Here is a 16,235-nt window from a genome sequence, read left to right as displayed (position 1 = left end):
TTTTCCAAGGGATCATCCAAGGGATCATCCAAGGGATCGCCATCATTACGCAGTTTTATGGGAAGCATTACCATGCTGGTCCGTAGTCGGTACTTGGTACTTCGCTTACAGTTTTGGTCCATCGGCGGCATGAAAAATGTTGCTCCACCAGGAAAGTTTTTAATTTGTCGTCCGCTGATTGAGTTTCCTCAGCGACGTTACGGGTCTTAACTTCAATAGACTTGATCGCAGGCAACGAGTCACCTGTACCCAACAGATCTTTTGGAAGCGTTGGAGTGAGGGGGAGTATGTTCAGATCAGCAGCCGTCAATAGCTTTTAAGAAATTCAATTTCGCCCCACCCACTTTCGACACCACAAAGGACGAAAATCTGTGGCATCCACAATTTTGAAAAAACGAGTAAATTAAAAACGCACAATCATAGAAAGTTACCTTATCTACTAGATTGCCGAAGCTGGATCAGATGGAATCATTATTAAAGCCAAAAGAAACAAATCAATTTGCAGTGCCCTACGCGTTCTGATTTATTTTCTGTCTCTATCTAACACACTATTTGCCGTTCAATGTAAGCGCCCTCTACCGGAGGGGAGCCATACTAAATGATTATCGGCCGTAGCAGCAAGGTTACAACGTTACCCCTCGTTTAAATTTGTATTTATTCAACTTAAATTTAAATGAATTGCCCGAGCTAAAACGAAATGTAACGATCGGGTAAATTGTGAGCCGCGGCAAGGACCAATACACCGGATACCTAGGCAATGTATATGTACATATGTAATCTTATAATTTATGTAACGTATTCAATATATTTTAAACGTAATTATACGTATGTGCCGGAGTTGGTATAGTTTTTTTTTATCGCTGTTCGCAAAAGAGACAGATTGATTTGGTTGTTAATGCAGTGAGAGGTGAATATCTCAATTTCGCGACAGTCATATAAGGCGAGAAACAGAGAGAAAAAAAGGAACAACAACCGTTAGTTATGTTCTAACATTAATTCTTGCTCACCATTTATAGTCTTAATGACCATTTTTTTCCACCATTAGATCATCATTTTAGAATATTTGATCTGTTTCCATTTCTCCACTACTGTTTTTTATTCTGATATATAATACATATATCCCTGTCTCCCTTCTCACACCATAATCAGCCATTATATTTCGCTCACCTCCACCAGGGTCAAATTTATTTATTCCTTTCGGCTATAATAATGATCCAATATAATCCAGCAATCTGATAGATGTGGTCATTCTTTATGGTTCTCCGTTTTCGGTTTTCTCGTATCTTCAAATTTTTTGGATGCCACGGATTTACAACAATTTTTAAACAAACTTGATTCAGTGTGATATTACAGGAGTGGTTGCCTTAGCTTTAATTGTCTCTGATAACTAGTCGACAAACCAGATGGACAGACGGATAGACAGACAAACGGAAAGTCAGAAATGATGCACTGTATAAAAAAACTAGTATATCCCTATACATTTTGAGTATCTAGCATAATAAAAATATATACATATATTGTATGTTCGCCTGTCGCTGTCGTTTTCACATCATTATCGACTAAATTTATTTTTGCAATTTCTCCCCATTCATACTCTTAAGAAGTCTGAAAGAAATATAACACCTCAAAAATAATCTTGCCAAAACTTGGTGTTTTATCACGGTCTACTCTTGCCAGTCTTGGTCTCCCCTCTCCTCTTGGTTTTAGTTCTCTCATTCATGAATTAGAATGAGATACTGAATAAGTGTGATCGAACTAGTGTGTACGCGCATGATGTCATGTCAATTCAACTTGCCAGAAATGAGTTATTATATTTCTTCTTTCACTTGAATGCGTGCCAACGTACTGTTTGTTTGTTCAATAGTGTTCCAGGAATTTTAAAATCTGGCAAAAAGCAGAACGTTTGTTCCTGATTTAGCTCGGCACATGGCTCAAAAGCTGCCCGCAAATATATTTCACTGATGTTATTTCTGCACGTATAAGAGATTTCCGTTTCATATTTTTGTCTAGGAGGAAAACAGCGCCGTTAAGTTCTATGGAATTGGATGCAGCTGTATCAAACAGACTGCTTTGATTTTATCAAGAATTTCCCATTCTTCCCATTTCCCCAACAAGTTCAAAGTTGTGTTTAATATTTACACTTCAGTAGGTAAAAATATTTTTGGTACTCTCAGAAATTGTTCACCTTTCATATATGAAATAATGATGAGGATGTCGAAACTTCTACAAGAGGCTTAATTTTAGAGCGATATTTTGTACAACCTTGCACAAAAAAAAGGAAAAATAGCGCCGCCACAGGTACGTATGATAAAAATACGGAAAAAAGTGATTTGACGAACTTTTAATTTTTTCCCCCCCATTTTTGTGAAATCAAATTAAGTAAAAAATTAAATACAAAATTATTATGTATAGTGAAATTAAGCATTTAAAGTTGTTTAGGTTAAACAAAAAAAATAAAAATTTAGCATTTTGCATAGGTAAAACTATTCAACACCATATTTAGGCTTCGAACTTTAAATTTATTTAATGAAATATAGCACTACCGCCTGCAATCTTATTGCCCTTATAGATTATTATTATCAAAATTTGTATTCTGCAAAAGTCGAAAAAATTAAAATTTTTATTTTTTATTTTTATAGCTATTAATTTTTACAGCCTACGGCGAGAAGCTGAAGCTTCAATTGTTTCAATTGTTTGGGTCCGATTTATAGCTGCACTTATAGCACTTATCAGCTTTTCAGAATAGCAAAGTTCAATACAACCAGATGTAAGATACCTTAGTTATTTGAAAAAGAAAAGAAACAGTACAATAAATTTAAAAAAAAACCTTGCAATAGAAAACGAGCGGGAACGAGGTGAGTTGCTGCTGCGACCGCAACTCTACATTTATACCCTAACATAGTCAGTATGTGTCTGAGCATGTCGTCGGGCGTTGCGTAGCCACTGCAAATTTATTTGTTACTTTTGGCTATAAAAATGATCCGATCTGATTCAGATTCGGCAAACTGGTAGATATGGGCATTCTCTATGATAATGCGTTTTTAGTTTTCTCGTATCTTCAATATTGTGGATGCCACAAATTTTCGTCCTTTGTGGGGGCGGAAGAAGGTGGGACGAAATTTTGAAATCCACTTGAAAATTAAATTAAATAAAGAAAATAAAATTGCTTTCTTCATTCTGGCTATAATAATAATACGATTTAGTTCAGATTCTGCAGTCTAGAAAATATAGTCATTCTCTTCTATTCTGCGTTTTTGATTTTCTCGTATATTTTAAATTGTGGAGGCCATAGATTTTCGTGTTTTGTGGGGGCGAAAGGTGGCGTAGCGAAGTTTTGAAAACACTTGTAACAGTGACATATCACAGAAGTCCGGATACAAAATGTCGGTGCTCTTGCTTTGAGTCTTTGAGCACTAGGCGTTCATAAGGACCGACGGAGGTACGGACGTACAGACAGACATGGCTATTGATGCTGATCAAGAATATATATATCTTATGGGGTCGGAAACGCTTCCTTCTGGTCGTTACACACATTCATTTTTACCACAAATCTAATATACCCCTATACTCATTTTGAGTATCCAGTATAAAAAACCATTTCTTTAAAAAAAAAAAGGTACCAAATCTATTAGAAAAATGCGTTTTGGTTCGGAGCGTACATAAAAAGTTCAATTTTGTTGCCTAGTGTAATTAAAGCAAATATTCAATTTTGACAATGTATTGTACATCCTCCATGTACTTGTGCGAACTAAATTTTGGAAGATTTTTTTTCAAATACAGCTCAGAAATGGGGCAACGTTTCAGCCTGCGAACTTCACGTAATGGGCTTCGACTTAGTGTCACTTGGGCCACTTGATGGCGCAGTCATTGCACGTTTACGTTGTAAACGCGTTGTCGGAAAGACCAAGAACTATCCTGTCCAGGAGTGACTATATTTTCATACGGTCCACGACTGTGTCACTGAGCAGTGATGCAATCGCAAAAGAGCGATAGGATTTCTTTCACGAGGCGGTGATTAGCTTTCTTGAGCGACAACAGAATTTGGTCTTTGAATGGAGCTTTCTATTCTTGGAGCGTTAAGATCGAGTTCCCCAGCCGGTCTCATTAATAATTCCAATCGGAATTATTTTCTTAGTCTTATGAAGTAAAGGAATTTAAAGAAACTTAAAAAATAAATCGTTTGACTAGAAGTCTCCCGTAATGAACTTGGAATAAAGTAGATTATTTCTCTCGAAACTAGAGATAAAATAATAGTGTAGTGAAAGATATAAGCACGTAAAAAGTCTTATAAAGTTCTATTGTCTCACCTGGCCCATAAAAGCGTTTTCCTTTACTAACGTCGTACACATTTCCATTAACTGCCACTAAAACTCGACCATCAAGTTGGTTGCCATCGTACTGTCGTAGTTCCTTAACAGTAAAGTCGCGTCGTATTTTGGGAAGTTCTGGTAAAGTTTGTTTCTGAGCACTAGAACTTGGTACTTCGGTGCGATCGCGCACTATTTTGTATACAAGAAAGACTATTACAGTTAAAAGTGCTAGGTTCATCGGACTATACAAAATTTCACGTAGTATATTTCCAACAAACGAGGACTCGTCCAATGCTTCATGGCTAATAATATTTCCAGTTGTTCCAAGGTTTTGCGTTGAGTCCATATTCACCGCCTCTTTACGAAGTAAATTCACTGCGGTCATAGTATTATTATAAGAAAATTGACTTGTTAGTATTTTTTGCTTATTTTCACCTTAAACGCATACATTTATGTAAATAAATGTATATAAATAACGGTCAAGACAATTTCCCTTTGAGGTCTGGTCACTGACAAAGCACAAAAACACCACGAAGGCTCTCTCACTGAACAGAACACTCTTTGTCTCTTCGCTTGTGTTATATTTTTCGTGTGTTCGGTTGAGCCGACACACGATCGTGTCTCACAATAAAAACTTAAAGAGAAACATTTGATCAAGCGCTCGCAGAAAGTATCTGTAGATGGGCACAACAAAAAAAGTGTCTGCGTAGTTTCGTTCGTGTTTACGTTTATGTATTTATACTTTTTGCATATTTTGAATTTTATTGGAATATACATATGGATGGTTATAGATTTGCAAACTTTTTTTCATTGGCTCGCTACAAAGTGCTTAATGAAAAACAGTAACAAAAGAGAAGTGTTAAAATTGGTCTTTGCTTGAGCGTAGAGCTAACTGAGGAAAAACAGATTTTATCGGGACTTTTGTTACTCATAAATAAGGAAAATTTCGACTCCCGTGAATAAGTTTTTTTTCCAGATACCGGGAAATAATCAACCATTATTTGTGAGATCTGCCCATATATAGACAGGGTGCGTAATTTCTTATGCATGTCGATATTTAAACATTAAATAACTTTGATGTTTACTAGCACTAACAGTTTATGTGACTAGATTTTAAATACAAAATCAATCAATGGCCGCCTTTATTGGCTAACAAAATTTTAGACCTTAATATACGTTGGTAAATGTAAAAGTTATTCAATGTTTACATATCAACATAAGAAAAGGCGCACCTTTTACGCATCTATATGTATCTACTTAAATAGAACACCCCATTTAGTCAGTTTTTTTTATCACCCACTACTCACAAGCCATGCACGTAAGAAACTCAATTTATTTTTATACCCGATAATCGAAAAGAGTATAGGGGTAGGGGAAAATGGATGTGTGTAACGCCCAGAAGGAAGAGTTCCTGAACCCATAAAGTACAGTGGCCACTTACGCCACAAGAACTACACCAAGCATTTAAACGAAAATCAAGAAAAGTTTTAGTTTGACAGCTCCAATTTTTTGTCTCAAATTAGTTCTATATGCCAGTGCTCTAATACAACAATAATCAAGTTATGAAAATATATATTCAGCGAAATAATTTAAAAATCTGAAACCATCTCCAAAATGTCCTGCTCATATACTTAAGATACTTGAGACAAAAAATGGGAGCTGTAAAATAAAAACTTTTCTTGATTTTCGATTATTTCATTCGCTTCTATCACTTGCTTAAGCCGGTTGTTTTTTTCTTGCTCCTGCATTCTCCGCCCTTTGCTTAAATATCATTCAACATTGTTGTCACTTTGTTTTGATATAGCATCGATTCTCTTTAATTTGATTATACTTTGTGTTAATCACCAGTGTTTCGTTTGTAAACAAACGATATTGTATTTATATTAAACAATTGTTTATGTATTAACATAACGCATCGGACTCGTGCAGGCAATTTGTTATTGTTTTTTACACAGTCTGCTTTTCGTTATCGTTTCTTCGGTGTGCACTGTTCTCGCGCATCAGCGTTTGCATCGCCCACACTCTCTCGAAAGCATAAGCGGGCCTGCTGCTCGCATTGTTGCTCTCACTCGCTCTGGATTGCCTATGCTCTCCCTCATTGTGGACTATTCTTTTATGTCTCTGCTTTGGTGAGTTTACTGCTCGTTTCCTGCACTTCGTTGGATAATCTGCTGAATTGGATCTGAATTATTGCCGCTGCTGCTGATTGTCGGGCTCGCTCTGGTGTCTGCTTTCCCATTTTGCCTGCGCTCTCACTCTGTACTTTTATTATTCGTGCACAGTGATTGTACTACTGTCAATAATGGCAATTGTTTGCAGTGCAAAGAAATGTGAATTCGGTAGTGTAATCATTGGTGATTCATTCATTAACTGCTGGCTGTGCGACAATTATGCCAACATAAAATGTGCTGGCGGAAATTTTGGCCGGCTAAATGATCTGATCTCGAAACGTATGGGCCTGTCTTGGTCATGTTTGTCTTGTCGGGAGAATGAGGCCGAAATGCGCACATTGATGAGACAGACTCGAACGGGGTTTCTGGATGTCCGGAAACAATTTTCGGTTCTCAACGAGAAATTTCTAGCCCTTGAATAGCAGTTTCTTGGGCTCAAACTCTTGAGCGAATCGCCTAGACGGACAATTCCGCATAATCTCTTGCAACCTAATCCGATTGGTACGCCTGCCTCCCACCCTCATCTATCGTTACTCCATGTGGTTATGCCTCGCCATTATCTGTAAATCCGCCAACGGCGGCTCCGGCTGTTGCTGCCAATTCAACTTAGAGCAGTGGTCCCTCGGAAAGCAATATTTATTTCCCGTCTTATTCCTGAGGCTACAACGGAGGACGTTAAACAACATATTTCCTCTAAACTTAACGCTTCGCCTGATGATATAGGTGTGACTAAATTTACATTTAAACATAAGAGCAACATATCATCCTTTAAAATTCTTCTCCCTGATTCTTTACTATCCAAATCTCTTGAACCGTCAATATGGCCTGAGCATACAATTATGCATGAGTTCCTTCACAAAGATTCGAACCCGAGTCCCAGAATTACCGAACCTGCTGCTCCAAAAAACTGATGTACCATTTTTCTATACACTATCCAACGTTCGCAGTTTTTTTTGGCAAATTGCGTCAAATTCATACAAATAGTGCGTCTTTTGATTTCGATGCCATCACTTTTACCGAAACCTGGCTTAACTCTTCTATCAATGATCATGAATTTTTCATTGACAAATTCACTATTTATAGAATGGACCGGCCATCTTTTGCAGGTGGGGTTCTGATTGCAGTCAAATCTGATTTCTCATCTGAGTTATTCCCATTCAATAACATCAATGGAATTGAATTTGTAGCAGTCAAAGTTCGTGTTGGTTCGACATTTTTCTATTTAACCTGCTCCAACATTCCTCCCAGGTCTGATGGTGAGGTTTACTTAGTGGTTTGCAGACGGATGTAGTTTTTACGGACCTCAGCAAAGCATTCGATTCTGTGAACCATGCTCCGCTTACTCACAAGCTCCCTTTATTAGGGTTCCCAACGAATCTTCTAGATTGGATTTTGTCCTATCTCTTTAACCGTACTCAACGTGTTTTGTTTTCTAATGTGTTGTCAAATATTGTTAATGTTACTTCAGGTGTGCCACATGGAAGTCATCTGGGCCCGCTTCTGTTTATTATACCCGATACTCAAAATGAGTATTGGGGTATATTAGATTTGTGGTAAAAGTGGATGTGTGTAACGTCCAGAAGGAATCGTTTCCGACCCCATAAAGTATATATATTCTTGATCAGCATCAATAGCCGAGTCGATTGAGCCCTGTCTGTCTGTCCGTCTGTCCGTCCGTCCGTCCGTCCGTCCGTCCGTCCGTCCGTCCGTCCGTCCGTCCGTCCGTCCGTCCGTCCGTCCGTCCCCTTCAGCGCCTAGTGCTCAAAGACTATAGGAGCTAGAGCAACGATGTTTTGGATCCAGACTTCTGTGATATGTCACTGCTACAAAAATATTTCAAAACTTCGCCCCGCCCACTTCCGCCCCCACAAAGGACGAAAATCTGTGGCATCTACATTTTTAAAGATAGTATAAAACTAAAAACGCAGAATCGTAGAAGATGACTATATGTTCTAGAGTGCAAAATCTGAACCAGATCGTATAATTATTATAGCCAGAATCAAGAAAACAATTTCATTCTTTCTCGCTCTGTCTCTCTCTAACACACAGGTTTCATGGTCGGTTTTGCCAATTGCAAAATATGAGTTCAAGGATCTCAGAACCTATAAGAGCCAGAGCAACCAAATTTGGTATCCACACTCCTGTGATATCGGACCTTGACCGTTTCGTGTCCAAATTTCGCCACACCCCCTTCCGCCCCCGCAAAGGACGAAAATCTGGGGCATCCACAAATCTCAGAGACTATTAAGGCTAGAGTAACCAAATTTGTTATCCGCACTTCTGTTAGATCTCACTATAAAACGTATATCTCAGAATTTCGCCCCACCCCCTTCCGCCCCCACAAAAGACGAAAATCTGTTGCATCCACAATATTGCACATTCGAGAAAATTAAAAACGCAGAATCATAGATAATGACCATATCTATCAGATTGCTGAATCTGGACCCCGACGTCACGCTCAGACTGATTTTCTGTCTCTCTCGCACGCACTCTTTGTCGTGTCGTTCAATATTAGCGGCGTCTGCCGGAGAGAGCCATACTGACTTAGTATCGGGTATAACTGTAGAGTTGCGGTGTCCGCAGCAACTCACAACGTTCCACCTCGTTTTATTTGTGAATGACCTTCCTCATACTCTACTACACTAATGTATGCTGATGATGTTAAAATCTGTCTGCCTTACTCTGATTGGTATTTGCACACACGACTTCAACTGGATCTAAGTGAACTACTATTGTAGTGTTCAACTTATCTTCTTTTTCTGAACATTTCTAAATGCAAACTTATGACATTTTACCGTCGCGCTCCACATTTTGTCTCATACGTTCTAGGAAATCATGTCCTCGAGCGAATTTCGAGTTCGAATGACCTCGGAGTCCTTTTTGATGTGTTTTAACAGCCATATAGCTGCAACAGTAAATAAAGCTAAGGGTGTTTTAGAGTTCATCAAGCGTTGGTCCAAGGAGTTTGACGACCCGTACGTTACGAAACAACTGTATATCTCGTTAGTACGTCCTATATTTGAGTATTGTTCTTCTGTGTGGAGCCGGCAGTGTAAAGAGCAGCAGGTTGTTAGTGAATCCGTGCAAAAGAAATTTTTAATTTTTGCCCTTCGTAACTTTAACTGGGACTCGGGTAGAGTCTTGCCACCCTACCGGTCTAGGCTAAATCTAATTGACTTGCCGTCCTTGCACCATCGCAGAATATGCAATGGCGTAATGTTCGTGCATAAGCTCCTTCTCTGGATTTTTGACTCCCAAACTCTCTTGGGTCAGATTGACTTGGCCGTCCCATCTAGACCTACCCGTATTTTTAGGCCAATCCGCCCCAATTATAACTCCCTCTGTCATACCTTATCCCCTGAACTATCCCTTAAACTAATAGCATGCAATATTTATAATCACCTAAATTAAAATAACTTTTAACTTTTTTCCTTCTTTTGTAATTATCTACCATTATTAACAGATAATTGTTAATTTAATAAATAAATAAATAAATAAAAAAATCTTGGTGTAGTTCTTGTGGCTTAAGTGTATGAGCACCACTGTATATATATATATATATTCTTGATCAGCATCAATAGCCGAGTCGATATAGCCATGTCTGTCGGACCGTCCATCTTTTCACGCCTCGTTCTCTTCTATAAAAGCTGATGAAAACCAATTTGATGTACAGAGTCCTGCGATATCAGACTGACCCCCATAAAGGACACAAATCTGTGGAATCCATTGTTGTGAAGATACTAGAAATCCGGAATCGTAATTCCCATATCAAGCAGATTGCCAAGTCAGATCAGATCGGATCTTTATAGACAGAAGGAATAAATACAATTTTAACGCCTTCCACGCGCTTACTCACTCTCAGCTCGGAAAAATATTTCTCACGGGTATAAATAACGGTCATAATTTTTTCTGAATGGTAAGCGTTTTTGTTGCCATTTCTCCAATCGTAATCTATGGTTTCTGGTGTGCTATGATGGAGCTGATACTCTGAAACTTAACTTGTATATAAATATTCTTTGACAGGATGACTAGCTAGGTTTATATAACCGTGACAATGTCTTTTTGGCTTCTGTGAGAAGTTTTAGGTATATGGATGATGGAGCACTAAGCATAGAAACAGACAGTCGGGTAAAATGGCTAAATCAACTCAGGTGTTAATAATGATTGCCGATTTCATCAATAATAAGTATTTATAAGAGACCTGAATGGCTTCACGCACAACTACAGTCTAATAGAATGAGTTCAAATTTAATTGAGTCAGTGCGAAACGCATAATGAAACGAATTGATATCAATGTGAGTGTGTGTTGAACCTCACAGCGTTCGGCATTCTGTAAAGGACTTAAGAAAACGAAATGAATAATTTGACATAACCAAAGACATTCTAATTACTCTAATTATTGTATGCGAACTGTTTCCTTTATTACTAAATTGATAAAGTTCTTCTTTTCTTGTGTGTTTCTTAGAAACACAATGATTAAAAGATTTCGCTAGATCCAGAAAAAATACCGTTAAATTAAATCTTGTTTATTATGACTTTACAAGAAATAACCATAAAATTTCATTGAAATAGTGATTTTTAAAAAAGTCGAAAAAAATAATGGAACTTAAATTAAAGCCTCTTACATTTTTTACACGTTTCTTGAGGTTTGATATTAAGTTTTTAATCATTTTTGTTCTTTATTTGGTCCTTGCTCTGGCATGGCATGGCCATATTGACCAGGTCGTGACAACGCTTCGATAGGATTTGACCCACTAATTTTTTAACCAGTTGGTACAATGCGTTTGACACTCCCTTTTTAGGTGGGATTAAGATGCAGCGACTGGACATGGCAAAAAGTCAAACTCTTTGGATGCAACCCAATCCATACCGGCCTTTCTTAAGTGTTTGGAATCATTATGCTGCTTAAAGATCCTTTTAACAGGTATTTTTCAACTGAAATATGGATGAAAGTATTCGCAAGTTTGCCGATGTATACGTTTTAGCTCAATACGTTAACGACAGAATATGATGTATTAGCCTATATAGCCTAACGGTATTTTTTCAATATTTTGGGAGGTACTCGGGTTTCTGTGAACGCCAAACAAATTTTTTGTAGTCTATCTGACCATATACTACATTACTCTAATCAGTCACAGCATGTTTCGACAATGTGACACAGTCCACTGCATATGTATGCGTTTTGCAAACTTGAGTCGTGCACCCTTGTACTTTTTGACACAAACGCTTAGCTTTCTAGGTCTTTTTGCATGAGGAAATGAGTTCATGTGTATTTGTCGAAAGTCATGAAAAAAAAGTACTGTTAAGTAACGTGATTTTTTGTTTTCTATTGACATTCATTCTAAACGAAATGTATATAAAGGATTTTGATTTTTGTAATGTGCGGCACTACTATGTCCATTAACACGACTGAACATTTAAAAATGCAGGCGAAAAACTATAGGCTTTGCCTTTTCGATTAAACGTTGTGCGAACAAGTCTTATGTAGTGTTGTGTTGCTCATGAGTGAGTAAACAAAAAAGAGTTGTTCACTTAAGTGAGCAACTGAACATGTTCCTTCCAAACTGTTCTTTTTTGTTCACTTGTTCTTTGTTGCTCACTTGCTCTTTTTTGCTCACTTGTTCTTTCTTGCTCACTTGTTCTTTCTTGATCACTTGTTCTTTGTTGCTCACTTGTTATTTGTTGCTCACTTGTTCTTTTTTGCTCACTTGTTCTCTACTCACTTTTTGCGCAATTTTGCTCCTCAAAGAGCATTTTGCATTCTGGCAGTTGCTCATAACTGCTTTTACTTCACACTTTTTGTATTACCGGCAAAACGGTTTATTCTTTTGAAAATTCAGTATGACGCCAATTCAAAGTATATTCGATACTTCAAAGCATAGTAAAATTTGGAATCATTGCAATTTTTTTTTAGTTATAAATGTTTGTTTAAAATTTAAATGTAACGTATTTTATTTGTGTCAAAATCTGTGGTGCTTAGTGATCTGCGTGAACAGTAAGCAAGTGAGCAACTGAGCAATCTAAGTGAGCAAGTGAGCAACTGAGCAATCTAAGTGAGTTGACTCACTTACTAAAAAAGAACAAGTGAAAATGTTCATCAAAATGAGCAATGTTTACCCAACACTACTACACTCCAGAATCCTTTCATTTTCATAGTCGAATTCATTTACATATGTACACTAAAGAATTTCTAGATATTTCTAAATTTCAGCCATTTAAAAAATGATAAACTGTGCTATAGGCTATGTATCAGTTATAAAAACACAGTACTATACATTCGCATGGATGACTGCTCACATATATATACATTTACATACATATGTATGTATATTGCAAACATGAATGCAACTTCTCTTATCTGCATGCATGCCATTTACATACACAATTACATATATATGTACATACACTCTATGCGCCCCGATAACTAAACTTACCTTATAAACACAGGTCTAAAATAGATAAATACGTGTATTCTTTAGTAACCATACCAGTTTTAACTATGGAAACGTGTAATAATAAATACTGATTTACAAAATTGGTTTATTAAAATTGTAACTATATGAATAGTGACTGTTGTTTTGTAGCAGACTAAAGGTCAAAATAGGGATGTTAGAAGTGTGGGACTTACTATCGTAAGTTCAAATAAGCTCTATGTTGGCACAGTGAAATATTCGTACGAAAGCGTAATATTCTAAGCACACTGAAAACATCCCGGCGGAACGGTGGAAACTTTCGACAGATGTGAAACACCGATTCACACTGGCATGCACAGACGCACTCCACCATCCGTCAAAAAACAGCTAATGCACATAATTTAATAAAGTTTTGGTCTGAATCGTGCAATTTCAACAAGTTTAAATTAGTAAATGAACTTTTTTATTGGTTATAATAAAACAATACATACATATATGAACGATAAGCGTTACTATTTGGACTCCCTTAAAAAATTGCTGCAGCTCTGTTTAAAAGTTGGTTTGGCCTTGGCTGCTCGCAATTTAATGGCGTACCTCTAGCTTGGCTTCCTGGTACTCTTCATGAAATTTCTGATGCTCCTTCTGGACTTCAAGCATTTCAGAAAAATCTCTATAGGATATTCCAATTTAATCCGTACTAGAACCATAGTTCGACCTGTCCTGGTCGATATTAATGAAATCCTTTCGGGACCCCCGGAAATCCGCAGTATTATAAAGCCTAATGATTATAACGAGATTTTCCATCTACGCAGTTCACTTCAACGTGTATTTTTATACCCGATACTCAAAATGAGTATTGGGGTATATTAGATTTGTGGTGAAGGAAGGAAGGAATCGTTTCCGACCACGTAAAATATATATATATTCTTGATCAGCATCAATAGCGGAGTCGATTGAGCCCTGTCTGTCTGTCCGTCCGTCCGTCTGTCCGTCCCTATCAGCGCCTAGTGCTCAGAGACTATAAAAGCTAGAGCAACGACGTTTTATATCCGGACTTCTGTAATATGTCACTGCTACAAGTATATTTCAAAACTTTGCCCCACCCACTTCCGCCTCCAAAAAGGGCGAAAATCTGTGGCATCCAAAATCCACATCCGCAGAATCGTAGACGATGACTATATGTTCTAGAATGTAAAATCTGAACCAGATCGTATAATTATTATAGCCAGAATCAAGAAAACAATTTCATTCTTTCTCGCTCTGTCTCTCTCTAACACACAGGTTTCATGGTCGGTTTTGCCAATTGCAAAATATGAGTTCAAGGATCTCAGAACCTATAAGAGCCAGAGCAACCAAATTTGGTATCCACACTCCTGTGATATCGGACCTTGACCGTTTCGTGTCCAAATTTCGCCACACCCCCTTCCGCCCCCGCAAAGGACGAAAATCTGGGGCATCCACAAATCTCAGAGACTATTAAGGCTAGAGTAACCAAATTTGGTATCCGCACTTCTGTTAGATCTCACTATAAAACGTATATCTCAGAATTTCGCCCCATCCCCTTCCGCTCCCACAAAAGACGAAAGTCTGTTGCATTTACAATATTGCAGATTCGAGAAAACTAAAAAAGCACAATCATAGATAATGACCATATCTATCCGGTTGCTGAATCTGGATCAGATCGGATCATTTTAATAGCCAAAAGCAACAAATCAATTTGCAGTGGCTACGCAGCGCCCGACGTCACGCTCAGACGGATTTTCTGTATCTCTCGCACGCACTCTTTGTCGTGTTGCTTAATATTAGTAAGACTAAGTATCGGGTATAAGTGTAGAGTTGCGTTCTCCGCAGCAACTCACAACGTTCCACCTCGTTTTCCATTAATTCCATTAAATGGCTGCAAACTACAAATAAAAACAAAATCAAATAAATATCTGATCCATTTCTGATCCCTCCATTTTGTTTTGTGTCTGGTGTATTTTTGTACTTGTTACTTAAATAGAGTTTAATCCTTTTGTATACAGTATATAACGCTTTGTCTAGCTAGTAATACGATGCTAATTGCGATCGATCAATTCCATGGAATGCACTTCCCCTTTAAGGTACAAGAGTTTCATAATTTATATCCAATCCTCTACTCCGTGATGGACTCACTGATCCCCAGCAACGTCTTCTACTCTCTCAGCAGCTTTCTTATTGTTGGAGTCTTCCATTCTTGGACACTGGTCCGACCGAAGAGAATGAAGCGTAGATTACCCATAAAGTAAACGAAAGCGGTGAAAAAGAAAACGATTTGCCAATGCGCGGGACTTATCTCGTCCCAGACAATCAATCGGACAATCAGCGGTGACAGATGTTCCAGTCCCACCTGAGCGATAGTTGGCCCACGGCTGAGGGCGACGCGCCATCTATAGGAATTCCAGGGAGGCTTGACAGGCTTGATATAAGGAATAGGATAAGACTATCTATATGTATTAGTAAGGGTGAATAGGGATAAATAGACTTGAAAGTTATTAGAAAACTTGGAGTGAGTTATAGAAATCGTAGAGCGTGGACGCAATGGTAACGTCGCTAAGTCGACGTGAATTTTGAGGTTACAACCGAAATTTGGAAGTGAGTACAGGAAAGAAAAAGGAAGGCGGGCCACCCAAATAGGGTTTAATGCAGTAAATTTTGCGGGCCGGCATTACAGCCACCAGATTCGTGCCAGAAGGTTTCCTGGAGAGGAACTCTGGAGTTCGTGAGAGTATCGACTACATAGAACGGCGTTGTGCCAGGGCGATTCCTGTCTTGTTGCAGCGCCTCTGCAACCACTTATGGTCTCGCGAACCCCATCAGAGCCCGGAACGCTACACATACACACACACACACGTATATACCCGGTTAAAACCGACACGCAACTATATAGATTTGGCTGACCAGCCACGGCCAGCGATCTGCCCACGTAAAACATGTAAAACATACAAACAAACACAATGCACTTGCAAAACACCTTCCACATTTAATGTTATGTTGAAGGGACCGTAATCATTATAAGTTATAAAATAAAAATTACTAGGTAATGATCATATTTCAATATATTACATTTTTCTTCACTGATAATCAATATTTTTGAATAATTTGATAAAACTTAGACTTAATCATTATTCTTGATAACAAAAAATATAGAACTGAAACCAGTTCTCACAAATTTATTTGATCGATATTTTTCTTTTTTTCACCGTTTCTGTCAAAAAAAAAAACAGCTGACCTGGCTGTTCCGTAAAAATACAGCCTGATATAAATGACTTTTTTTTAATTACTTGTTTTGAAGAAAACAAAGGTAGAAAGTGCACGATTTA

General features: G+C 37.9%; 1 protein-coding gene across 2 annotated transcripts in view; it reads right to left on the bottom strand.

Moving 5' to 3' along the window:
• Positions 1 to 13,089, bottom strand: part of LOC117186646 (membrane-associated progesterone receptor component 1) — a 52,130-nt gene extending 39,041 nt beyond the window's left edge. Inside the window, exons 1-2 of one of the 2 annotated variants that reach the window (XM_033387683.1) lie at positions 12,916 to 13,089; positions 4,308 to 4,685 (exon numbers count right to left, since the gene is read on the bottom strand). In XM_033387683.1, coding sequence (XP_033243574.1) covers positions 4,308 to 4,656 — 349 coding nt within the window. In that variant the 5' untranslated portion in view covers positions 4,657 to 4,685; positions 12,916 to 13,089. Of the gene's footprint in view, positions 1 to 4,307; positions 4,686 to 12,598; positions 12,645 to 12,915 lie in introns of those variants that run through there. The other variant, XM_033387682.1, reaches the window with a different exon arrangement.
• Between the last annotated feature and the right edge of the window lie 3,146 nt (positions 13,090 to 16,235).

This window comes from Drosophila miranda, chromosome XR (assembly GCF_003369915.1).
Source record: "Drosophila miranda strain MSH22 chromosome XR, D.miranda_PacBio2.1, whole genome shotgun sequence".
Taxonomy (NCBI): Eukaryota; Metazoa; Arthropoda; class Insecta; order Diptera; family Drosophilidae; genus Drosophila; species Drosophila miranda.
Note: the sequence above shows the minus strand (reverse complement) of the source record. Positions and strands in the feature narration are given on the sequence as shown.